This window comes from Eptatretus burgeri, chromosome 3 (genome assembly GCF_056783735.1).
Source record: "Eptatretus burgeri isolate ZD-2024b chromosome 3, Ebu_testis_v1, whole genome shotgun sequence".
Lineage (NCBI taxonomy): Eukaryota > Metazoa > Chordata > Myxini > Myxiniformes > Myxinidae > Eptatretus > Eptatretus burgeri.
This window is the reverse complement of record NC_140963.1, coordinates 29,885,988-29,913,403: the sequence shown is the minus strand read 5'-3', so window position 1 is coordinate 29,913,403 and position 27,416 is coordinate 29,885,988. Positions and strand designations below refer to the sequence as shown.

Sequence of the window (27,416 nt, the reverse complement as noted above, 5' to 3'; positions counted from 1 at the left end):
CTGTCACCAACTCTGATCATGATCTCTGACCAACTGTCATCAGGATCTCCCACCAACTCTTAGGAGATGTCCGGAGCTTTCACAAGCCACAGTCCTGTTATCCTTTTATAGGTGACCAGTGTGGGCGGAGCCTTAAGGACAACTTCAGCCAAATCCAGATTGCCTATTGGCGTATTGCTGCATGAGACTTCCAACCGTCGCTTCTCGCGGTCATTCTCTCCTGACCATCGAACGAGATGCAACTCCCAATCAACACAGGCCTGGCTTACGACGCCATGCTCGGAGCTCTGCATGAACGCCAGAAAGCATCCCTTTGCCTGAACAACTGAGTGGAAACATGAAGCGCCAACAGAACGTCAACGGGCAATTATTGCCTCTTTGTTCAGCCCGACACAAAAAAGAGCCAGTTAGCATCCATTGAGCTGCTGAACGTGGTGTTGATCGCCGATGGAAAAATATGGGTGTCAATCATCGATGAAAGAAAGGTGGCTGTTGAACATCAATGGAAAAAGGTGGTTCCTGAGGTAAGGGCGGAGGGCGGAGGAGCTCCTTGTGAGCCAACGGCCATCCATATCTAGTGCCCAACTGTGTCTGCGGACGTCCTCCTGCAGTTGGGTTACTTCTTATTAGGAGGTTGGTGGCAGGATTTGCACTCCAGCCACCGTAAAACCCTTCATTCCGCAAAACGTAAAAACGCAAAAAAATCTGAAAACCCACTCCGTGGGAGTACCTCCTGTGCAGCTTCCCTTCGCAGGGCAGCTCACCGGATGACGGGATTGGGGCAAAGCCTTCGGGACCCCCAATCTTTGATCGGAGGGAAACCACGGGGTAACATCCCTGGGTCAGATTGCGGGAGAGTGTGTCGGAGTGGTGCTGAGGTGTCGTCCACCAGACGGCGGTCTCCTTGGGTTAACCTGAGGCGGTCCCTTCGGGTGGGTGCCTGGAATGTCCTATCCCTAAGAGAGGATGATCACCTGTCTCTGTTATCATCTGAGCTCAAGCGTTTGGACATCGGGATTGCAGCTCTCTCTGAGGTTCGGAGACTGGATTGCGGCGAGATAATGGTGGGTGGTTACACCTACTATTGGTCTGGTCGCTCTGATGGTTACCATACCCAAGGAGTTGCTGTAGCTGTGTCCAATAAGCTGACCCCAATGATAATTGAGGTAACACCGGTCAACGAGCGTATTATGAGATGAAGGATTCGTCACTCCTTAGGTGTCATTTCCCTGGTCTCTGTTTATGCTCCGACTGAGGCGAGTGATCTCACCGTGAAGGATGCATTCTACGCCACACTCGAGTCTGTGGTTGATCAGTGCCCCAGACGAGATACACTTCTAGTCTTGGGGATTTCAATGCATCGACTGGAACTGATAGGGATGGTTATGAGGTGTGTGTTGGTCCCCATGGGTCAGGAACTATGAACCAGAATAGCACTAAGTTCCTTGACTTTGCAAGAAGTCATGGACTTAGGGTGGCTGGTTCATGGTTTCAGCGCCCACAAGCTCATCGCTGGACTTGGTATTCCAACGCTGGCGGTGTGGCAAAGGAGATTGACCATGTCCTCATTGACGGTCGTTGGAGGATGATCCAGAACTGCAGGGTCTACCGGAGTGCTCAGTTCCTCAATACTGACCACAGGCTTGTTGCAGCAACTCTAAAGCTGCACCTTAAATCCTGGAGAATGATACCATCCCAGCCTAGGCTGGATGTTGCCAAGCTCAGGGATGAGAGAGTAGCTGAGGAGTTTGCGAACAGGCTGAGTGGACACTAGGGGGGTCTGGGTGCTTTGGGGGGTCCTGAAGAGTTGTGGAGCGCCTTCAAGACCACCGTCCTTGATGTTGCCGGTGGATGGCTTGGAACTCACCGCAGGGCAAAGAAGAATTTTGTCTCTCGAGGGACACTGGATACCATTGATCAGAGTCGCAGGGCCAGGCTGAATGGCAGAGCTGAGCTGTTCAGGGAGCTGAGGCGTAAAACTGGACGTGCACTGAGGGTGGACAAGGAGGCCTATGTGCGAGGAATCTGTGAGGGGGTAGAGCATCACCTGTGGACAGGTGATTCTCATCCGGCTTACAGGGGAATTCGCGCATTACGTTCATCCAAGCCCATCCCTCGGAGCACTGCAGTTCGAGCAGAGAGTGGTAGGCTCTTGACAGAGGAGTCTGAAGTGAAGGCCCGCTGGGCCGGTTACTTTGAGCGGTTGTACCAGGCTGATCCCCCAGCTGTCGAGTTGGATGTCAAGGGTGTTACAATCCCTGTTGCTGACCCTCAAATCAACTGTGGTCCACCTTCGCTTGTGGAAACACGGGCTGCGGTGAACCAGTTGAAACGGGGCAAAGCTCCAGGGATCTGTGGCATCCATGCCGAACTTCTCAAGGCTGGTGGAAATGCTGCACTCGTGTCGTTGCATGCAGTTTTGTGCTCTGCCTGGAACACAGGCATCATCCCAACTGACTGGAAGAGGGGCCTTGTTGTCCCTCTCTGGAAAGGGAAGGGTGATCGCCAAGACTGCAACAACTACCGAGGGGTGATGCTGCTCCCAGTGCCGGGCAAGGTCTTTGCTCGGATAATTCTTGATAGGGTTCGCCACCATCTGCTTGAGCACCAGCGTCCAGAGCAGTCAGGCTTTACACCAAAGAGGTCAACAATTGACCGTATCCTTGCACTTCGTGTCCTCACCGAACGCAGACGAGAGTTTCGGCAGGGGCTGCTTGCAGCCTATGTTGATCTCTGTAAAGCGTTCGATTCAGTGAATCGGGATGTCCTCTGGAGGATTCTTGGTCTTCGTGGGGTGCCACCAAAACTGATCAATCTGATGTCTGAACTCTACTCTGGTACTGAGAGTGCTGTGAAGTGTGGTGGTACCACCTCTGACTTATTTCTAGTTGTTACTGGAGTTCGTCAGGGATGTGTACTTGCCCCCACACTTTTCAGCACTTGTATGGACTGGATTTTAGGGAGGATGTCGGAGAGATCAAGTTGCGGTGCATCGTTTGGGAATGTCAAGATCTCGGACCTTGATTTTGCAGACAATGCAGTCATCTTTGCGGATACTTTAGACATCCTTTTGGGGGCCCTCGAGGTGCTGAATGAGGAGTCGGAGCCGCTGGGATTACGGGTTTCTTGGGTCAAAACTAAGATCCAGGCTTTCAGTGACATCTTGAATGCTGCTGTCCTGTCTGTGTCTGTTTGTGGTGAGGATGTTGAGGTCGTGGAGAGATTCACTTACCTTGGCAGTGATATTCATGTCTCTGCTGGCTGCGAGTCAGAGGTCAATAGACGTCTGGGTCGGGCCTGGGGAGTCATGGATTCACTGGATCATGGGGTGTGGCGCTGCCGGTACCTGTGCGGGAGGACGAAAGTCCGAGTCTTCAGGTCCTTGGTACTTCCAGTATTGCTCTATGGGTGCGAGACTTGGACTCTGACCAAGGATCTGAGACGGAGACTTAATTCCTTTGGTACCAGGTCTCTTCGGAGAATCCGTGGCTATCGCTGGTCGGATTTTGTATCCAACGAGCGGTTGCTGAGAGAGACTCTGATGAGATTTGTTACCTGCATAGTCCGTAAGCGTCAGTTGCGGCTGTATGGACATGTGGCTCGTTTTCCTGACGCTGATCCTGCTTACCAGATTCTCTCAGCGAGGGAGTCTCATGAGTGGAGGAGGCCAGTGGGCCGACCACGTGCCTCATGGTTGCAGCAGGTTGACCATCATCTCAAGGAGATGGGGATGGGCCTGGCATCTGCCTGGGGGATGGCCAGACGGAGGCCCCTGGAGTACCGGCGGAAAGTGGACGCAGCGACGCGCTGTTCTGGCACATGCTCCCATACCTGACCTACCTGACCTGAGGTAAATGTTCCGAGACCACAGCCATGTTTGACCGACAGAATGAACTGTGCAGGAAAAGCTTCCGGTGTAATTAATGATTCATATTATATGTCCTGTAAGCTCAATGTGAAATGATAACCAAAATACGATGTGCAAATAAAGCGTGTATTTCCATACCAATGTGTCTTGATAAAAAGGGAATAGACGAGTATCCGTTGGGCTAACAGCTATCTTATTGCATGCATGAACGGTGAATATCGCTCATGCTGAAATGAAATCCTACGTTAAATCTTGTCATGAAGAGGAAAGATTATCCCAGAAGAAAAAAAGGGAACCTGTTCTCTACCCGTCTCCAACGCATCAGAGTTATCATCCCACCAGACAAGGGCATGGTTCTCTTCTGAACATGCATTTATGGAAATAACTGTCTGAGGACCTGGATGTTGTGTGCATTACTCGGATCTGATTCTGAAATCCACAGCAAATCGGCGTCCAACAAAACTGAAATCCACAACAAATACATATATATGTGTATATATATATATATATATATATATATATATATATATATATATATATATATATATATATATATATATATATATATATATATATATATATATATATATGTATATATATATATATATATATATATATATATATATATATATATATATATATATATATATATATATATATATATATATATATATGTATGTATATGTATATATATATATATATATATATATATATATATATATATATATATATATATATATATATATATATATATATAATATATGTTAATCGTGGGTTTCATTGAATAAGTGTTAAAATCAACCGATCTAACACTTGAGCTCACAATTTACATACTTAATTTACATAAAGATGTCTCTCTACACATCCACAGACCAAACAACTCTATTCAATCATAACTTTCCTTTGAAATTCCTCCATCTTCCCCCAACATGGCTGCCACGCCACATAACCTATGACATCATAATTATCATTTAAACATCTTACATGAGTAGTCGCACTGATGGTGAAAATTTCTTCTCAATCCGACAAGCGGTTGCGGAGAAACATACTAAAGTTCTGCACGGACAAACAAACAAACAGACCCAAATGTAATACCCTCTCCTTTAGCGATTGTAAAACTCATTTATTGCCCATGCGGAGCACTTGCCATGTGCCAAGTTTCAATTTTTTCCATGATGTGGTTTTGGAGATAGAGGTCCAAAGTTTTGCCTTTTTTTCCAACACGGCTACAACAACACATGACTTTTGACCTCATAATTATCATGAGAATATTCTACATGAGTAGTCACTCCTTTGGTGAAAAATTTGTGTCAATCTGACAAGTGGTTACAGAAAATAACATATTCACGTTCTGTGCAAACAAACAAGAAGGCATCAGGTGGGTAGACTGACAAGTATGAGGAAAATCATGCAAATGACATCACTGTCACCTTGACCTTTGAACATGGTTGCAATCTGGTACCTGCATCTTGAAGCGTTTTTGAGTTATCGTCTTTTTTGTCCCTAACAAAACCCCCATACTTTAACAGGGGCGATTATTGCCATGGAAGCGATGTTATAGTCAAGGATTGCCGCCATTTTGGAAATGCATCTTCTGTTCCCCAGCCCCAACAGAAATCTTGCATTTTAATAATGATCGGAATTTCAAATCTGTTCGGTATTTGTAGGTAATGTTTTCCAACTCATCTGTGTCAAGTTTTGACGTCATGAAGCACAAACACGTTTGGTGGTATCTTCTTTATGCAAATGACGTCATTGGCACCTTGTCCTTTGACATATGTAGGCAAAAAACATTGACAGCCTCACTTTTATCCTTCGGAATCGTCTCTTAAAGTTTCACGAAGATAGCTGAAAGCATTCTCGAGTTATCGCACTCACAGACAAACATTCAAACGAGGCAGACCGACACATAATGAAATTTTTCAATTTTAGTCATAATATAACATGGACCTAAATGCAATGCCCTCTCCTCTGGCGAGGGTAATCAGGATTATCCTCAGCCAAGAACAATGGGTGGAAGTGCTGAAGAAGGTTGACTGACCTCAAGTATGTGAAAAAGAGTACAAAGAATCACAATGATAACAACAAGTACAAAGATCTTCACAACTTTATCAATCATACTTGTTGTGTCTGACATTGTCTGGAAGGCAGTTGTTGTGGTGAACAGCTGAAAGCAGTCTTTAGGATTCTATGCAAAGGGCAAGGATGCAATGAAAATCTCAAAGCCTCAGTTCTTTGAGAGCTATTTATTTGTATATTCATTTCAAAATACTTGTACAAGGAAGTACAAAGAGAGCTCAATACAGGAAGCCAATAAGCTCTTCATGTCTGCGCTACATCCACACCACACCATCCAATCAACCAATGCATGACACATTCATCCTCCATGACACCAACCCACCCACACCACAAACCCAATCCAACATGAATGTCTACTCAATAGGAAGGGAAATGGCAAACAGCAGAGGAAGGGCCCAGGTGAATCAATATATCACAGACATGATATCAATAATTACAACATATGGGGATTTTTATTTTGTTTTACTTTTGGTTGGAGGGTTAGGGGAGTCTTGCATTCACACTCATAAAATTAAATATGCTTCAAAAAACACCACACACACACACACACACACACACAAACACACACACACACACACACACACACACACACACACACACACACACACACACACACACACACACACACACAAAACCTATCTCCTGCCTCTGCTGTTGCCACATTCCCAGAAAGACTATTTCATATCCTCTCCATATGAAATGCTCCTCTCTTCTTGCTGGCTTCACTCTTAGTGTTTACTCTCAAGCTATGCCCCCTCGTCTTATCATTGTCCAACCTGGTTTAAAGCTTTTCTGCCAATGTTTATTTTACCATTTCCCTTCCCTGTGATGAGAGGACACCTGCCACGTTGGGACAATATTGCTTGGATGCAGAGGTGTCCGTTAAAGACCAAGACAACTGTAATAGCATCGCAATTATCTTGGCCACCAGACGCTCGCTCAGTTTCTATCAGCTTATAATCCAAATCTTTAATACTGCAGCTTTAAGCTGGACTTGAACCAACAACTTCTGGGATTTTGGCCCTTTGTCCTGATGCATTGTTGCTTTCAGCAAATTATTGGCAACCATAAGAATGCCTACCTTGTGTCATGAACAATGCCATATTTATAGAATAAATACTTTAACCCTTATCACTCACAGCTTATTAAAAGAGAGAAGGTATCGTTGTTTTTACAATTCACCATTATATGAAGGCCAAATATATTAAAATACACCATATATTACAATTGAGAAACGTACAATGCAATGTGTCAATGATGTCATGATATACGGGATGTCAGAGAGGCCACCATTATAACAAAACCTCATTGGCCATGACATCAAACCAGCCAGCCCAATTGTCCTTACATTTCATTTAGAAATGTCATTTTTTCACATTTTTTAGTGCTTTAATTTTCCTGTCTATTAGCAAATAAATATGGAACTTTGAAACTTTTTCAGCAATCTTGAAGAAACATGTTAGGAAGAATACAGCCTTACAACTACCAATTTTTATTACTGCTTGCATTGCAATTACCATTTATATATAAAGCTTTGATTTTATTACCCTATTATTAAAATAGTAAACTTTTGAACTTCTGGTTTTATCCAAATTAAAAATTTCTAAGATCATTAATTATACTAGTACGGGCCCGTAGAGGCGGGCCCGTAGGTGCGTGCCCATAGGTGAGTGCCAGTATGTGCAGCCCTCTCTCTCACCCCCTCTCGCCCCTCTCTCGCCCCCCCACTCTCATCCCCCCTCTCTCGCCCCTCTCTCTCGCCCCCACTCTCTCACCCCCTCTCTCGCCTTCTCCTCTCTCCCCCTCTCTTGAATTGTGACGCTCCCTCTCTCCCCCCTCTCTCCTCCCTCTCTCTTGCCCCCCTCTCTCCCCCCTCTTTCCCCCTCCTCCCTCACCCCTCTATCTGTAAATGTATTCACAAATCTATTCACAAAAAACAAATAAATAAATAAACATTAATTGTGACATCATTCGTGATGTCATAGCACCATGTCTTGTCATTGGTGGACAGATAAATGGCCGTAACTTGGGAGCCGCTTATCCGATTAATATCAAACCTTGAAAAGGCACATCCGCGGGTCCCCAGCAATATTCCTGGCAAGTTTCAATCAGATCGGACCGTCAATCATGCAAATAAATAAATATTAATTGTGACGTCATTCGTGATGTCATAGCACCGTGTCTTGTCATTGGTCGACAGATAAATGGCCGTAACTTGGGAACCGCTCGTCCGATTGACATCAAACCCCGAAAAGGCACATCTGCGCGTCCCCGGCAATATTTCTGGCAAGTTTCAATCCAATCGGACCGGCGGTCGTCGAGAAACTGCGGTCGCAGACAAACAGACAGACACACACACACACACACACACACATTGCTGGAATTATAGATAGATTACCTTGAATTGCCAAATATAATTGAATCAGGGTGTTCAGAAAGTATGGCCAAGATATTTGTTACAGATGCTGCAGTAGCTAAAGTGGAAAACAGAGTTACAAAGAAAACTTAAAATCTGTCTTATTTGTTTCTGTCATTGAAATGTTTGTGTCATTTTTAGCTCACTATTAAATTAATATGACTATAGTTAGTGTGGCATCTGTGATGGATAATTTCGTCTTATTTTCCAATTCACCCTCATATTGTAGCTATTTAAAGTTCCATATTCTATCTAAGTACAATTTGTGGATTGAATGATTTGATTATAATATTTCCACTTGGAATACTTATTTAATTCTTGTTAAGAAACATTGATCATTTATAAAAATGATGGCAGTAACGTGAAGAACCTAAATTTGAATCCATTGATTTCCATTGCCAACTTTACTCTTCTGAATGGTATATTGTTCATTCGCAATTCAGATTTATCAAAATATTATTTACACTCGTTACATTTGGCATAGGTCAAAAACACCACAAATACAGCATTTCATAATTTATAGTTAATCTCATTAAGAGGCAGTGGTATCGTAGGGAGAGATAGAGAGAAAATAAAGGAAATGGAAGGCTATTGGCTCTCCCGAGACTCAAATATGCCCTCCTCGGTTTGCAATATATGCTATCTACTAACAGAAAATGCTTGACCCAAAAATAGCTGTTGGTTTAATAGGCATTAGGCACACCTTGTTTTCAGCTTTCAGCTTTCAAGCGACCATCAGTTGAGGTTTCTGGTGCATTTGCAGATGATTAATCATTAACGATGAGTATACATTATTCAAAGACTCACTGGAAAACTGAGTCGGAGAGTTTCTAATGGACGTTGATGCTTCCAGCAAGAAAACTGCTCCCATAAGGTAGTGTCCACATTTTAACTACTCACCTCTTGCCCATTTCCTTCTTTTCAAGTGCCTGGCCTTCATCCATTCACTAAATAACCATATTCCTTTATCTTTTAGAATCCGAGTGAGAATATTTTTTTGGTGCAATAAGTTATTCTTACAACCTAGCCCCGCTCTCTTCCAGCTTCCCCACCACGCTCACTCTCCTTTCTCCTTTCTATTTTCCTGCACCCTGCCAACAGATCCTCCTGCCCTGCCCATAACTGTGTGGATCTCAAGCATCTGAGGCCTCCACTCCAGCCTGACAGATCTCTCAATCCAGGATGCTGCCGACAAACCAGACATCATCTGTTTAACATAATCCTTCCTCCCAGATGATGTCCCTGACTCCTTCGTGTCTCTCCCTGGCTATTGTCTTTTCTTGTTTGATCGACCTGAATCCAGTCCTGGCTGTGGAATCTCACTGCACATCAACAACTCCATTTCATACTCTCCATGTACTGCTCTTACACCTCCCAAACCCCAGGAGTACCTCTCCTGTGACTGTCCTTCTGCTCCCACCTCATGTTTTTCTTTGGTGTGCCATCCTCAAAACAGTGAAGACTCCATTTGCATCTCTCTCTTGCAGACAACACTATATCTGCTGCTCCTGATATTAACTCAACCTGGGAATTCTTCTAAAGACACCTGCTCTGCCTTATGCACAGATTAATCCCATCTCATCTTCAGTGATCATCCCCATCCTCCCACAAATGGTACAGTGAATCATGGGGTGAGGCAGTTGCCTTCAAACAACTTGCGTTTTCTTCCTTGAAGGCAAATATCATCGACGGCAATCTCAGATCATTCCGAGAAGACAAATATTACTGCGGGCAATATCAGATCACAAATCCCACAAGAAGTGTGTCTCCACTCTCAGGAGAACCATAAAACAACATCTGTCCAATGATAGGCCTAAACTTTCAAATTAATCCCTCCTCTAAAACATGGTGGCACCTTATTAAGTCTGTCTCTGGAGCATGCTCCCCTTCCATCCCTTCCCTCACCTCAAATGGCACCACAGCCGACTCCATTAATGAGAAAGCCAAATGCCTCAATTCTGTGTTTGCTTCCAAATCTCGTCTCCCTAACCCCTCACTCTTTGTCCCCACCCTATCTAGTCACACCCACCTGTTCCTGGACTCTATCATTGGCACTTAAGATGGTGGAGAAGTTTCTGGCAATCCTCGACTGATTCTGCAACTGGACCGGAAGGCATCAGCTCACACATCACAAAACCTGCTCTGCTGTTCTTGCACATTCTCTCTCTGTTCTTTTCACCCTATAATTTGCCCTCGGTCAACTTGCAGCTACTTGGAAATCAGTCAATAAATATCACCACAATACATAAAAAGGTACAAAAACGGATCCCCTTAACTAGAGACCTTTCGGTTTGTTCCCAATAATTAGCAAGGTCATGGAATCCATCATCGCAGTTGACATAAAATCATTCATTTTCTCCAACAACCTCATCTCAGATCATCAATTCAGATTCAGACCAGGTCATTCCACCTTGGACATGCTGCTTCTACTCTCCCAACAATGGTTGGAGACCCTCAATGTCAGACATGAGATCAGGCCATCTCTCTGGACATATCTTGAGCTTTTGATACAGTCTGCCATCCCGCCTTGCTCTCCAAACTCTCTGCCTATGACGTCCAAGGCCAACTATAATCTTGGGTTCCTGACTTCCTCAACTCTCATAGCCAACATGTATATCTCAACGGAGTTCTTTCATCTGCTCTCCCTGTCAATCCTGGAGTTCCCCAAAACAGTGTCTAGGTTCCATCAAATGTGTTGTCTTCATCAACAATCTCTTCAACTCCTTGGAAATTCTTCTTTATCTCTTTGCGGATGACTCCACCCTCTGCCGTGACAGCCCTCATCATACACATAGACAGGCAGCAGCCTCTTCCCTCACTTCAGACATTGATAAAATCACAAGCTGGTCAAACACTTGGAATATGTCTTTCAATCCTGACAAATCCCACTCTCTCTCCTCCTCCCATCCTCTCTCAAGGACCACATGGCAAACCCTCCCACCTACTTTTTAAAGAACTCTCTCAAAGAAGTTAAATCACACAAACTCCTGGGTTTCACTGTCACCCATGATCTTTCTTTGGCAAACCACATTTCTAAGTTGGCCTTCAAAGCCAGCCTCTGACTGGGCATCCTCCATCGTACCGTCTGACTGGGCATCCTCCATCGTACAAAGTCCTTCCTTGACACACATGAAGTCCTATCCACTGACAAGGCCTTCATCCACAGCTTAATGGGATTCTGCTCTCCCCTTCTGGCTGGAACCCCGGCCTAACACCTTGCTCAGCTTGATGCCATAGACACCAATACCTCAAGACCTTCAACATCATTGGAATCTCCCGTGATGAAGTTGAATTTATGGGCCTATCACTTTGCCATCGCTGATAGGTCAGTGGTCTTTCTCTTCTTCCAACTGCTTTCCGGTCTAGCACCCTCTGCCCTCTCCGTCCCCCCCCCCCCCACTGGTTTCTGCAGGGTGTATGTGGTCCATCAGCGACCACCTTCTGGTGAAACTCCCAAAATCCAGAATCACTGCTCCCCTCCACTCATTTGTTCCTCTTTTCCCCCACCTGTGGAACCACCATTATATTATCTTCAATCTCATTCTTCCTTCTCGGTCTTCAAGACAGCTGTTCACCACCATCTCGGATCATCCCCCATAAAAACACCATGATCTTTGCTAACCCAATTAAACCACCTCCCTCCTACCCCCCTACCCCATCAACTCCTCATCCCCCACCACCCCTCAACTCCTCCTCCCCCGTCACCACATTTAAAGTTTTTCCTTCCCGAAAGCTTGCTTCTTTATCCATCGTGTCCTTCCCCTGCATTCTCTCTTATCCCTCTTGCTTACCTGCATCCCTTCCTTCTGCCTCTCCTATTTTGGCCCTTGGCCCTGCTGTTGGCATTTCCCCCCTCTCTTTCTGCTGTTCCCTTTGTTAGGTTGCATCCTGATCTGTTCTATGTTCCAGCTCTTTCAGGAGGCTTAACTTTGTATACAAAAATTAAAAAATTATGGTTTCATGACCTCTGCAACTGAAATTTTCAGTTTCTCACATTCTTCCAAATGTCTCAATGTGCTTTGATTTTGCAATAAATTTCAGTTATCTGGAAGCATGGTTTCTCATATACAGAATCGCAAATTGTTCATTTTTATGTGCTGTTCATTGTAAGGTTCAAATTAAGAGGAAACAGCTGTGCCCCCTGCAATGACGCATCCCAGAAATCGCGTCCTGCGTACAGAATGGAATTAACGATGAAAGTGGGAACACATCATTAAAGCCCTTCCACATATGGAATAGAAAATGCTCATTTGTTGAACATGTCCAAGCATTGTTGGCCTAAAATGGCTGACTTATAACTGAAACGTTGAAAAGCTTTGATTGCAGAAAAAAAACTTGTGATTCAGCATCTACACAACAAATGACTTGGAGAACTTTCTCAGCTCGCCAAACAGGCACCTGCTTCGACTGTAAATTCCCGCCGACCAGGTGGGCCATTGCAAGGACTGAGTGGAAGGACGTGTGTTACACAAAACTCTGACAAATCGCTACCAGTGAATGTACTGTGTATCTGGATTAGGTTCTTCATGACACCAGTGGGAAGGACATATCTGGTGCTTGTGCATAACCAGGGTTAAGTGTAAAATGTTGACATTTTCTATGAATCGTGTGTGTGTGTGTGTGTGTGTGTGTGTGTGTGTGTGTGTGTGTGTGTGTGTGTGTGTGTGTGTGTGTGTGTGTGTGTGTGTGTGTGTGTGTGCGCGCGCGCGCGCGTGTTATATCTACAGCTGATGCTGGAATGTCCTGACAGTAAATGGTACAAACCCGACACCCCTCATCCACGTTCTCGCGAGTCCGATTTGCATTCAGGAACACAACAATTATGGTTTACCATCTTAAAATTGCCACTTTTTCGCTGACTGGGAATCCTCCGTGTGCAAAGTCCTTCCTCGTCCCTCCCGAGTTCCTGACCACTTACAAAGCTTTTGTCCATAGCCTGATGGAGTACTGCTCTCCCCTCTGGGCTGGTGCTCTGCCTCCCACCTTTCTCGGCTTCATGCTGTAGAAACCAGGGCATTTCGGATCATCGGCATCTCCCACAATGAGACTGAGTCTTTGGGCCTCTCACTCAATCACCGCAGGTTGGTCAGTGGTCTTTCTGTCTTCTACCGTCTCCTCTCCATCCTTGCTCCCCTGCTCTCTCTGCAATTTGTCCCCCCCACATTTCCTCAGGGTGCTCAAGGTCAGCCAACAACTCCCTTCTGGTAAAACTACCAAAATCACGAATCACTGCTCACCTTCACTCTTTCATTCCTCTTTTTTCCCACCTTTAGAATAAACTCCCTCACTCTATTCTTTCCCATTCTTCCCTCCAGGCTTTCAAAACAGCTGTTCACCACCACCTCTTATCATCCCCCATCCAAATCCTCGATCTTTTCTATCCCCGATAATCCACCCAAGCCCACTTCCTTCAAATTCCCTGCTTTCCTTCCTGAAAGTCCCTGTAATGTCCATCTTCTATTCCCCATGTTCCCCATCCCATCCCTCTCCCTTCCACAGATCTCCGAATGTGTCTGTTCCCCACTGTTTTGTCCCTCCCACTCCCGCCCCTCTTGTCTCATGCCCCCTTGATGTGCGTTGTGCGTTAGCTCTCACACGAGCCTCGACAAGGTATACAAAAAAAAAAAATGCTGCCTTCCCTCCCCCTCCCCTCATACTTCTTTCTATCGCCCTTCCACTGCCTTCCCTTCTCCTCTCGCTGCCTTCTCCTCCCCTCTCGCTGCCTTCTCCTCCCCTCACGCTGCCTTCTCCCCTCACACTGCCTTCTCCCCTCACGCTGCCTTCCCTTCCCTCACGCTGCCTCCCATTCCTTTCCCCTCACGCTATTTTCCTTCTCAACCCCCTGCACCACCGTGCAGCTTTCCAGAGGTTGAGAAGAGGAAGGGGGTGTCAAAAAATGTGTGAATTGGACAAATGAAAGCTGTTTTTTTTTCAGCATTTGGAACTGCTGATCGGATCAATTCTGCAATGTGTCTCGGGTTAATAGATTCTAGATTTTATCGTATATGTAGAAATTAAAAAAAAACTCATGAACACTGACATGGCATTTTCGATGGTTGAAGGAAAATGCCCTTCCTTGCCTTCTCCTTCCCTCATGCTTTATGTCCTCCCAAAGCCCCTCCACCCCCCACATACGTTTCTGGGTGGTGTCTGGGTGTTGCTTAGTGTGACCCGTTTGAACGTGCTGTTTTAACCCACCCAATTTTGTTCAATCCTGTACTAATGCCGGCATAAGGGGACCATTCCCCCTCCCCCCTCCCCCTTCCCGCTTTCTCTCAAGTCTCCCCATCAAACGCATGTCCAGAAAACTCATTTCCCCTCCCCACTGTCCTCCTCCTCTCTCCCCTATCCTCCTCACTCCCTCCCATTCTGAGTGTATAGCGATTGGTGGTGAGGCCTTGCTCTCCAACCCCACTTACTCGCTCCCCTACCCCTTCGCTCCCCCACTCCTCCTCCCCTCCTCAGCCCCCCCCCCCATCTTAATATTCCAATCAGCAAGGTGACAGGTTGTATCTGCTCGTGTGGAATATTTTAATGATAATTATGACGTCTTAGGTCATGTGATGTGGCAGCCGTGTTGGAAAAAAGGAAAAACTTTGGCCCTCTGCATCTCCTAAACTGCTCCATGGAAAAAATTGAAACTTGGCACATATGAAGTACTCCCTATGAGAAACAAATGACTTTTTAATGATGTCATAGGTTGCTTCACTATGCTGTCATATTTGCATACGTCGAACGCTTTATACGATCAGTATGAAAAATTTTGAGGGTCGTCCAGGACTAAATTGTATGGGGGGGGGGGGGGGAAATTGATGATGTCATCTGTCACGTGGTTTGGCAGCCATATTGTTTTTAACATTAAAACCTTCAAAATTCTTTTCTCTGAAACAGCTGAACAGATTGAGGCGAAACTTTACAGGTATTATCGCCTATCCATGAGGAACAAAAAGTTCTGCACATGTGACATCATAGGTCAAATGGTTTGGCAGCCATATTTGATTTACCCTAAACATCATCTTCTCCAGAACAGCTGGACAGATAGAGGTGAAACTTTACACACATATTCCACAAGTCTTGTGAATAACAGGGTGTTCATGAATAATTAATATTACACATCGTCTGGCAGCCATCTTGGATTGAACAAAAATCTTAATAAAAATCATTTCTCTTGAACTGCCTCATTCATCAACGTGAAACGTAAACAATTATGATCTAATGGTCATGTGGAATATATGTTTTAACTTTCAACCTGATCGGATGCATGGTCTGGCAGCCAGAATTCTTTATTTTAAATTCATATTTTGAATCTGGATTTGGGTGTTTAATCCAACTTGGTAAAAGTATATATAATGATGTAATATTGTGGGCGGAGGCATATTTGGTGTCCTCGTGACATTGAAGTGTGTCCATATAGTCACTCATATATTGACAGCCAAGATATTTCTTAAGGTCCACTGGACGTTGCCAGCTGAAAACAACACTTTCTGATTGACTGGTTTGGGAATTGTTGTGTAATGAAGCACCATTATCACATTGTGAAATTTAATGCCAATAATTATTAATATGCTGTGCTTGGACAGGGTCGCATGGAAGGACTGTGGTAAAGAGGCAGCTGATTGGCTATCAGAGTATTTCGGCCGAAGCTATCGCCTTGTGCAGCAGGATCAAAACTCTGATAGGGCTGTGGGATCACTGCCATGTGCGGGTGAGAAAACGATCAAAGTGTGTGTGTGTGTGTGTGTGTGTGTGTGTGTGTGTGTGTGTTTGTGTGTGTGTGTGTGTGTGTGTGTGTGTGTGTGTGTGTGTGTGTGTGTGTGTGTGTGTGTGTGTGTGTGTGTGTGTGTGTGTGTGTGTGTGTGAGATATACTTTTAGGAAAGTACATTCATATATGTACATATAGATTTACTGTATACCAAAATATGGCCCTTCCAACCCAATAAATGCATCATGGCGTTTCATGCCTACTGCTTCGCTTTCTGCCTGGACAGCTTCAGCAGCTCATACTCGAGCCTATTTTAAAGACTGTGGTTCATTATTGCTTCCAATGTGTAAGCATACCCCGCAAATATGTATATATCTAATATATAAAGCTCCTTCTAACCACTGATTGACTGGCTGACTGATATTATAGATTGGTGCCTTCCGGGTGGCGTAGAAAGCTGTATTTTACGTGCTGTTGGACATCAACGTCAGTACACTGGAAAAAATATCACAGAATCGTCGGACAACATCCACAAGTGCAAATATGAAAAAAAGAAAATGAAAAAAAATGCAGCTGAGTGACCCGAGACAATGGGGAAGCACAGTAATTTGATGTGCCAATGGACCTCGAAGCTGATACACCTGAAAAATCACAGAACCATCGTAAAGCCTCCGTAAATGAACATATAAATAAAGTAGAAGGGCACTCAGGGGAGCCCACACATCCGCCACACAATGCTTGATCCATGAACACATCGTACCCAATACATCTTTGAAATATCATGCTATATATCGTTTTTGGACTCTCACTACCAGAGTATAGTGGTGAAGAATAACTTTAAAAATTAAATAATCCTCGTATCCAGATCCGGATTTGGATCTTCAGCAAAATCGAAACAATTAGTCCTTGCCACATACCCGACGTGTCCATCAAGTTTCGTCCGAATCCGGCCACAACTTTTTGAGATATCCTGCTTTATATCGGTTTAGCCCTATCTCTCAATGGTGAAGAATCGCTTAAAAATTATTATATCCGGATTTGGATCTTGACCAAAATTGAAGCAATTCTTTCTTGTCACATACCTTGCATGTACACGAAGTTTCATCCAAACACGTCCACTACTTTTTGAGATATCGTGCTACATATAGTTTTTGGCCCAATCAATGGTGAAGAATCACTTTATAATACTCTAGTAGCCGGATCCAGATCCAGATCTTCACCAATATCTGATTTGTTTGTCCTTGTCACACTCCCAACCTTTGCATAAAATTTCATCTGGATCCGTCCTAAACTTTTTGAGATATCCTGGACACAAACAAACAAAGACAAACAAACAAACAGACAGACATGGGCGAAAACATCTTCGGTGGCAGAGGTAATGAAAATATATTTGTGAAAAATCAAATGCAGGTGAGCGACCCAATACAATGGGAAAACACGGTTCATATGCTTACACAATGTGTAAGGTCGGGTCACGTATGGGCGCATGTGCCAGAGCAGCACGTCACTGCGTCCACTTTCCACTGGTACAGTCGGGGCCTCCATCTGGCCATGCCCCAGGCAGATGCCTGGCCCATCCCCATCTCCTTGAGATGCTGACCAATCAAATGCAGCCACAAGGCACATGGTCTGCCCTTTGGCTCTTCCACTCACAAGGCTCGATCACTGAGAGAATCATTGAAAGCCTGGATCTTAGTTTTGACCCAGGAAACCTGTAATCCCAGTGGCTCTGACTCCTCATTGACCACCTTGAGGCCCCCAAAAAGTACATCCAGAGTCTCCGCAAAGATGACTGCATCATCTGCGAAATCAAGGTCAGAGATCTTGACATTCCTAAACGATGCACTGCAGCTTGATCTCTCCAACATCCTCCCCAGAATCCAGCCCATAAAAGCGCTGAAAAGTGTGGGGGCCAATACACACACCTGACGAACTCCAGTAACAACTGAAAATAAGTCGGAGATGGTATTGCTGTGGTGCCGAGTTTTGGCGACGAGCACGACAGCCAGATGGAGCAGTAAAGTCGGCTCCACCGAACACACGAAATTTAGATCGTGCTCCTCGGAGAACTCCGAAAGGCACGGGTCCCTTACAGAACCGTGAATCGCCAATAATTTGTCCGCGTGGAATAGGGTTAATTGCCAACTTCTATATACCTAAGTGTCCACGTGGCAAAGTTACCGGGGAATTCACACCCTCGGCAGGCCTCGAGCGGAACGAGCCGTTAGCGTGCTCGAACCGTGCGTAACCCAAGCGGATGGCTACCGAGGTCCGTCAGTCCAAATGCACAATTACGGCAACAATGAAGCCTCCGAGTTCCCTTTCACAGCGCGGCAAACCAATGATAGAAACACAGAAAAGAGCTGATACATTTAACAAAATGGATATTTATTTACAATAAGCTGGAAGGGGAACACAGAAGAGAAGAGTTATCCAATTATAAAGAATGCAAATTTACACACAAGCACTTATACAGTTGCTACTTAAAGACGGGCCCACACACAGACACACACACACACACACACACACACACACACACACACACACACACACACACACACACACACACACACACACACACAAAGAAATGGACCCCAATGGTCTTTATTGAAGGCTTCCAGCTCGAGGACAGGTGAGCTGGAGACCAGAGCCTGTGTTTGGACCTGCCCACCTCGTGTGGTCTTCAACGATCCAGCTCGGCGGGACTCGAACCCGCAACACGATGCCGCTCCAAGCACCAGGTACCGCGCTGTCCAACCGGCCATGCACCAATCGACCAAGGCCAAGGAGAAGATCAGAGGTGACGATGATCCAGCTTGGCGGGACTCAAATCCGCAACATGATGATGATAACCACCATGACGATGACCACGACCATGACCCTTTTACCACCGAATCGTTCCCAAAAGCTCTCAGTCTGGCATTTCTTTATATTTCTTTTTCCTCCGGGATGAACAAATCGCCGTCTGAGGCACTCTCCACCCTCATTGGACGGGGCGTTGTGGGAAAATCGCTCTCTGTGGTGATCTCAACCCCCAATGGCTGGTGTGCCGTGGGAAAGTCGCTTTCTGTGGCCATATCAACCCCCATTGGCCAGCGTGTCGTGGGAAAGTCGCTTTCTGTGGCGTGATTGGACAAGGGGCACGCCCCTGCCTTCCTGGGCGGAGTCCCGATCTGAGGCGATGGAAATCTCCACCCACGTACATGGCTGAACGCACGTGGGCAATGGCGTCAGTGTGTGAAGTGTAGTGAAGGAGGTTTGTTGAAAAAACGGTCGGGAGCCCTAACTAGAAACACACACTTACTGATATAACTGTTCTATAAGGACCTGAATGTTGAGTGCAGTAAGCTTCCAAATTCGTAACACTACACCCTCCCCTTTTTACAGAGTCGTCCCGAGTCGTTGAATTTTCGTGTGACCAGCATGTGTAAGTTCTCCCCTAGTACGATTTACCTACGGATCCTTGAGTGCGACATTTTTTCATACTTGTCCCAAAAATAAATAACCTATCAGACTCACTCGGACAACTTAAATAAATTGCCGGCGCTAAGACGAACAATAGGTAGGTTAAACTTATTTACAATCTTAACTATTTACACTAACCATGGCCAAGGACCTGTGATCTGTGGGGAAAAAGGCACAGCAAAGTCAACAGTTTTGTGTGGTTGACTGCACAGCAGCTGAAGGTCAGTCGTCCTCGGGGCCTGCTCAAAAGGTCCCCCTTGATTGTTTCAGTGAACCATTTTTTTTTTCTTCCATACCCCAGCTGCTGGAGGCAACTCACCCCAACACGGCAGGCCATGCGCCATCCAACAGGCCATTTGAAGTGGCCTTTATGCAAGAAGAGTTGGCCAGGCTGCTCAATGCAGTCTCTGGCTCAGGAGAATGGATGGAGATGGACTGGATGCAAAAACAAATGAACATTGGATGATGGGGCTGCCTGCAGGGCAGTCCTTGCAAAACACACTGAAGAGATGGTCCTGGCACACATGGATGGATGGTGACATGGGGCAATGCAAACAGGGTAGCAGGCATGGGGTTATGACAAAGGCAGGCAAACAAGGCATGGCAAGGCGAGGCAATGCGGACCAGGCGATGTAGCACAACACAGGCTGGCATATGAAGCTGGCCGGCCTCTGGCCTCGTTCCGTGAGGTTTGTGGAGGGAGTGCGGTGGTGCCGGCCACTCTGGCAATGGGCTCGGACCTTATCTATGGTCTCCCCCCAACCTATCACCTTTGCCTGTCTCTGTCCATACCCACTCCCTTAATTTGCAACAACAAAACAACAAAGTTTAGCCCATTTTTATTTTATTTTATTTTTTTCTTATAACTTTGTCTCCCTAACCCCCTTTCTGTCTTTGTCTGGCTAACCTATCCTGTCCATCGACTCCCAACCCCTAAGTTCCTTTTTTGGAGGGGATTAAGGGAGAGACTAGCATCCTGTCTCGAGGCCCAACAAAGCCTCAGAATGGCCTCCCACATAATTCAGCCATCTTAGCAAGGTGGGCCTAGCGGCCTACAGAGAGCGAAGGGATGGATGGTGCGAAGGGGTACATTTCCTAACTATCCTCGTATTTATTAACTTTAAACTACCCCAGGGCTTTTCAAAACGCCTGTCACTTTAAACTATAGGTTCTAACAACCATGATTACCGTCGCCTGTGTTGATGTCCATTATAAATTTGGGCCGAGCCCTCAAATTTTCACTCGTGCCCTTGCATAATTTCATGGCTGGGCAGCGTGGCTCACATGGCAGGGATTCCCCCTCTGCCAAATCACAAATTACGGCACCCCCGGGCCCTGAGACTGTCTCTGAGCCTACCTGCTCCCTATAAACGTGGGGGGTTGCCCTCCCTGGCATTGCACATGGCACATGGCATTTTGGCACTCCGGGTCCACTTACATGTGTAAAGTCGTGGGAAAATCGCTTTCTGTGGCCATCTCAACCCCATTGCCCGGTGTGCCATGGGAAAATCGCTCTCTGTGGCCATCTCAACCCCCATTGGCCGGCGTGCCATGGGAAAATCGCTCTCTGTGGCCATCTCAACCCCATTGGCGGGCCTGCCATGAGAAAGTTGCTTTCTGTGGCCATCTCAACCCCCATTAGCCAGTGTGCCGTGGGAAAGTCGCTTTCTGTGGCGTATTTGGAGCAGGGGCACGCCCCTGCCTTCCTGTGCGGAGTCCCGGTCTGAGGCGATGGAAATCTCCGCCCACGCATGTGGCCGAACGCACATGAGCAATTGCGTCGGTGTGTGAAGTGTAGTGAAGGAGGTTTGTTGTAAACGACACTCCGCAGCGCACACGTGTAATTGCCGTTAGACTCAGATAGGGGGCCCGAGCTAGAAACACACTTACCGATATAACTGTTCTATAAGGACCTGAATGTTGAGTGCAGTAAGCTTCCAAATTCGTAACAGTATCACCACATCCCACAGCACTCTCAGTTCCAGAGCATAGCTCAGACAACAGATTCATCAGTTTTGGTGGCACCACGTGAAGACCAAGAATCCTCCAGGGGAAATAGCGATTCGCTGAATCGAATGCTTTGCAGAGATCAACATAGGCTGCAAGCAAGCAACCCCTGCCAAAACCCTCGTCTGCATTCGGTGAGGACCCAAAGAGCAAGGATATGGTCAATCGTTGACCTCTTTGGTGTAAAGCCTGACTGCTCTGGGTGCTGGTGCTCAAGCAGATGGTGGTTAACCCTATCAAGAATTATCTGAGCAAAGACCTTGTCCAGCACCGAGAGCAGCTTCACCGTTCAGTCGTTGTTGCAGTCCTGGTGATCTCCCTTCCCTTTCCAGAGAGGGACAACAAGGTCCCTCTTCCAGTCAGTTGGGATGATGCCTGTGTCCCAGGCAGAGCATAAAACTGCATGCAACGACATGAGTACATTATTTCCACTATATATATATATATATATATATATATATATATATATATATATATATATATATATATATATATATATATATATATATATATATATATATATATATATATATATATATATATAGTTGCGGTGCCGGTGGTCGGCCGCGAACCAACCGCTCTGAACGGAGCCGCAAGTCGGCCCGACCGATCGCCCAGAATATAGATCGCCGCCCAGATAAGTCCGAGTCGACGGGTCCTTGTACAAGAACCGAAATACGCCAATGGGCAGATCACGTGGGGTAGGATCGATTGCCAATCTTCAATGTACCTAAATACCCACATGATCCAACTACCGGGGTATTCCACCCTCGACGGAACTCGTACGGAACAAACCGCCGAGGCGAGCCTGTCCCGTGCGCGATTCCAAGCGGCTTAATCGCCGATAACTGTCGGTCCAAATGTCCCCCTTTTACGGCAAACCAACGGCTTTCGAACTACCAACACACTAAATGCTCAATTAATGAAAGAATCGACGCGACGAGCTGAAAACATTCAACAATTGGGGTATTTATTAATAATAATAATGGGGAACTAGGGAAGCACGTAAGAGCAGAACTATTCTGACTATAGGAAATGCAATGCAAAGATTTACAGCACACAAAGCACTTAACAATTTCCTACTTATTAGACGGGCCCACGGACACACGTACGCACACACACACCCAATAATTGGTGACAGAGGCCTTTAATAACGAGCTCCAGCTCGGAGGACAGGTGAGCTGAAACCCAGAACCTATCTCGAACCTCTCCAGCTCATGTGGTCTTCATGTTGTTCGGACCCGGGCTCCAGCGAGAGCGAGCTGTACCCAATCGCCGTGAGCTGCAATCCTTCCCGAGCTCCAGCGAATCCTCCCGCGCTTCTCAACACGTGCTGATGAGACGAGCGCCGATCCTTCCCGTCGATGCGTCGCTTCCCCGAGGAACCACCTCCAAGATGAGGTCGATGAGTCGCACCAAGTCGGGAACCAAACGGAGAACAAAGAGCTCCACGAACCAAGAAGAAGAAGAAGCCATCATTCGCAGCTCGAACCGAGCAACCAGTTCAACTTTCTTCCAAACAAAACAGCTCTCCAAAAAGCCTACCGAGCCAAGCGGGACCCAAAGCTCTGCTGAACAACTCCTCTGCAGAAGGAAAAAGCTTCCGAAGGCCTCAACCCTAACCCAAGCCAAACTGGACCCGAAGGTCTGCTGAACGACGCCCCTCAACTCCCAACACGAACAAGGATCTCCTCTTTATCCTTCTCCGCCCCCTCCCCCGCGCCCGGCGTGACTCATGCCCTCATGATCCATCCCCCGCTCAACCACGGGTGGAAGGGAGTTGTTGATGTCATGAATCACGGGACGGAAGGGCTCTTCTTCCTCTTCTCAGAAGAGGGGGAGGGACGTCTCCATTGTTCGCTCCATGACTATTAAATCGATCCGCAGCGCATCTAATCGATTTCTAAACATTTAAACAATGGAAGGTGAGCTATCTAGGGAACAAGCACTTATCGACATAGCTGACTAAAGGAACCTGTATGTTGTTCGCAATCAAATTCCAAATTCGTAACAATATATATATATATATATATATATATATATATATATATATATATATATATATATAAATATATATATATATATATATATATATATATATATATATATATATATATATAAATATATAAATACATATAGATATACATCTATAAATACATTTATATATACTTATATAAATACATATATATATATATACATATATAAATACATATATGTTCATATATAAATACATATATACATATATATATAGTCGGCACGCAATCGGCACAAAAATAGTTGGCATGCACCAAAGGTTAAAACGCTCGGCTGCCATAATTAAAATCTAATCGAGAAAACATTGGTGCTTTTCCGAGGGCGTGCTCCCCACTCAGGTAACCATGTGACCTCTAGTTAAATGGAATAATGACAGGCTGGACACTGGAACTCGTGGTTGACTGGGTGGCATTCATGGTTCTAAAACAACCCACCATACCACAACATTAATTGTGAGCGGTGGCCCCAGGTCTGGCTTTACCGAGGACAACCGGGGATTAATCCCACTGAGTGACAAGCTGGTGTCTCGGTACCCGTGGCCGCAACAACATATATATATATATATATATATATATATATACATATATATATATATATATATATATATATATATATATATATATATATATATATATATATATATATATATATATATATATATATATATATATATATATATATATATATATATATATATATATATATATATATATACATATATATATATATATACATATATATATATATATACATATATATATATATATACATATATATATATATATATATATATATATATATATATATATACATATATATATATATATATATATATATATATATATATACATATATATATATATATATATATATATATATATATATATATATATATTGTTGCGAATTCACGCCCGCCGGCGTGCGGACGGCCGCCTCACTCGAATCGCGACCGCATCGCCCACCGGACGGACAATTCAGTCGTGACCCTCCGGGAACTATCGCCCGGAGCCAGTCACGGGTGGGCCTTTCGACCTCACCACAATCGTGCCAATCGGCCACCCGCGTAGGATGGGGTTGTTCGCCAAACTCGACCTACCAAAGTACCCACGCGGATGATAAACCGGGCGATCGTACCTCGCCGCAGGTCGACTCTGGACATGAACCGCTTAAGCGGTCCGTTCCGTGTTACAGTGATAACCGAGCAGTGTTATCGTCAGCCTCGACGGTTTCGATTAATTACTGGGCGTATTAAGCCCACTACGAACCCTTTACGTGAAGCAGGATAGAGGGTCAATAAAGAAAAGATGAAGCGAAACGGGAAAACAGTTCACACAAAGCACATTTATTTCCCGGCACACGGAAAGCACACATATACAGCCAAACAGTCAAAATGCACATATAGCAACCAAAACAAAAGCAACAACGACGTAGAGTTACTACCGACTACGCGCACACACGGCAACACTTATAGAGTTCTACTTTACAGACGGCGCCAACACACATTTACTCAAAAGCAAAGGAAAGAAGCCACCCTCATAGACAAGGTGGCAGACAGGCCTGTAGGCCAATTGTGCACGTGACCTGAAGGAGCGGCCAGGCCTGCGAGACCCGGGGGGTCCTACCCGCGTCCTCGTGACGCGTTGGCGGACGAGCCGCAGATGTGGCGGTGTGGCTGTGCCCCGACTCCGTGCTCCTTGGTGGGTTTCGTTGGCATGACGTTTGGAGTGGGGTGGGAACAGGGCCCACTTTTTGCACTATCTCAGCGTGGGGGAAAGGGGAAATTGTTGATGCCCTGGGGGAGGGAGAATGGCTGGCTGGCTTGGGTCCCGCGACGTGCGATCCCACACCGCGACCTCGTCACCGACCGCCGTCCTTCTCGCCTCGGACCCGAGCTCCTTTGCCTCTTCCCGCAACTCTTCTCAGCCGACTCCAGAACCCAACTCGAAGACACACCGATCACTTCGCCACCCGACTCGACTCACTTCATCCAAGCCACTCCTCTACACGGGCTGACATTCGATGAGTAACAGTATCAACACTGCAACGGCCCCTGCCAGGAAACTCCAGCCAGTTTAAAACTCGGGTTCATACTTGACGAGTAACAGTATCAATGTTGCACAGGCCGTCGTGCAAGAGTTACAACGTTTGTGGAAGGAACGATGGTGGAAGCGACAAGGAACGGCTGCAAGATCCTGCCTTGGCAAGTCAGAGTGCTTGTAGACAGCGGGTGGGTAGTGGATCGTGATGGGGAATGGAATGGTTGTTGGTTGTTCGTTGGAGGGTTCGTTGGATGTAAAGATTTAATAACCTAACTAAAAAGAAATTGCAATGCACGCCTTTGATTCTCCCACGAGACAAAAGGAAAGGGAACTGACTACACACATACTTAACGACATTACTGACTTTTGGGACATCTGTATGTTGAATGCAAATGGTTTCCAGATCCATAACAATATATACCTGGGGGGGGTGGGGGCTTCATTTTACTTCCTCAAACCCCAACATGGAGATAACAACCAACAACACACACACACACACACACACACACACACACACACACACACACACACACACACACACACACACACACACACACACACACACACACACACACACACACACACACACACACACACACACACATACTTTGACTCCTGGTAGGGCTCGATTTCACTTTTTGAAACCCATATATGTTGATACCAATCAACAACACACACACACACACACACACACACACACACACACACACACACACACACACACACACACACACACACACACACACACACACACACACACACACCTCATTTTGAGGTGGATACTTTCAGACCGGGGAGGGCTCCATTCCACTTTCGGAAGCCTGTATATGGAGATATCAACCTACGATCAATAACCAATAACACACACACAGCGGTGTCCAATGCCATTTGTAGTCATACAATTTATGGACATACACACATGTGCAAATGTACATATGTGCAAATGTACACACACATCAAGTAAATAAAAACGACAAACACAAAGATTTTTCCTTGTAACAGCGTTCTTTGAAAGAGGATGTAAAGTGGGTAATTCGCAAAATTCAATTCAAAAATGTACCAAGCCACAGAACACAAAATGTCGATCTATACTTTATACCTTCACAGCCAGAACAAACATGGTGAACACCTGGTCAGATGGACCTCATTGTTTTCTTAATATGTATCAATATCGAAGTGAGAGGTGGATTACAAATGGAGGTCGCACAAAGCGATCCTTACACATTTTCAGTGGATGAGACACCCCCCAAGGCACACACCGCACGGCTCCATGGGACTCAACAAAGGTGGAAACGTTCATCAAATTGATGTGAGATTGAAGGCACGTGTACTTTTTCCCTGAAACGAACAACCAATCAACTTTGAGAGCGCTCACCAAGTGGCTTAAGTATTCAAGCAAGCACTCCAATGAAACAATTGATATGAAACGGCTCCCTTGGCATGCAATTGGCATTAACCGAACCGTGATGTTCAACATACACCTCCCAGAGATGGCCAAAATGTCACATATGTACGAATTGGACAAATGAACATTTTTTCTAGGAGTCGGAACTGCTTTTATGTTCGATTGTGGAGCTTGCATTTTGTAATTCTTTTTAGTTTAAGAGATACTCGTGGCGAACGCATGTGCGGAAATGAAATATAACAACTAACGCTGACGTCTCCGGGTGTTTATAAGCATTGCAATGTACCCAGTGATTCGTAGCTCTGATGCTCCAAGTTGAACAAGCTGAAAGCGGAAACAAGCTGAATGAGCTGATACAACAGCTTGTTCCAAGTTGTGGCCTGTTCCAAGGCAAGGTAAG

At 45.5% G+C, this 27,416-nt stretch overlaps 1 protein-coding gene across 10 annotated transcripts in view; it reads left to right on the top strand.

The window, feature by feature from the left end:
- MOCOS (molybdenum cofactor sulfurase) overlaps positions 1-27,416 on the top strand; it is a 366,395-nt gene that overhangs the window by 266,980 nt on the left and 71,999 nt on the right. For all 10 annotated transcript variants that reach the window (XM_085872802.1, XM_085872807.1, XM_085872811.1 and 7 more), the window contains one exon: positions 15,944-16,068. In XM_085872802.1, the coding sequence (XP_085728928.1) occupies positions 15,944-16,068 (125 nt within the window). The remainder of the gene's footprint in view (positions 1-15,943; positions 16,069-27,416) is intronic.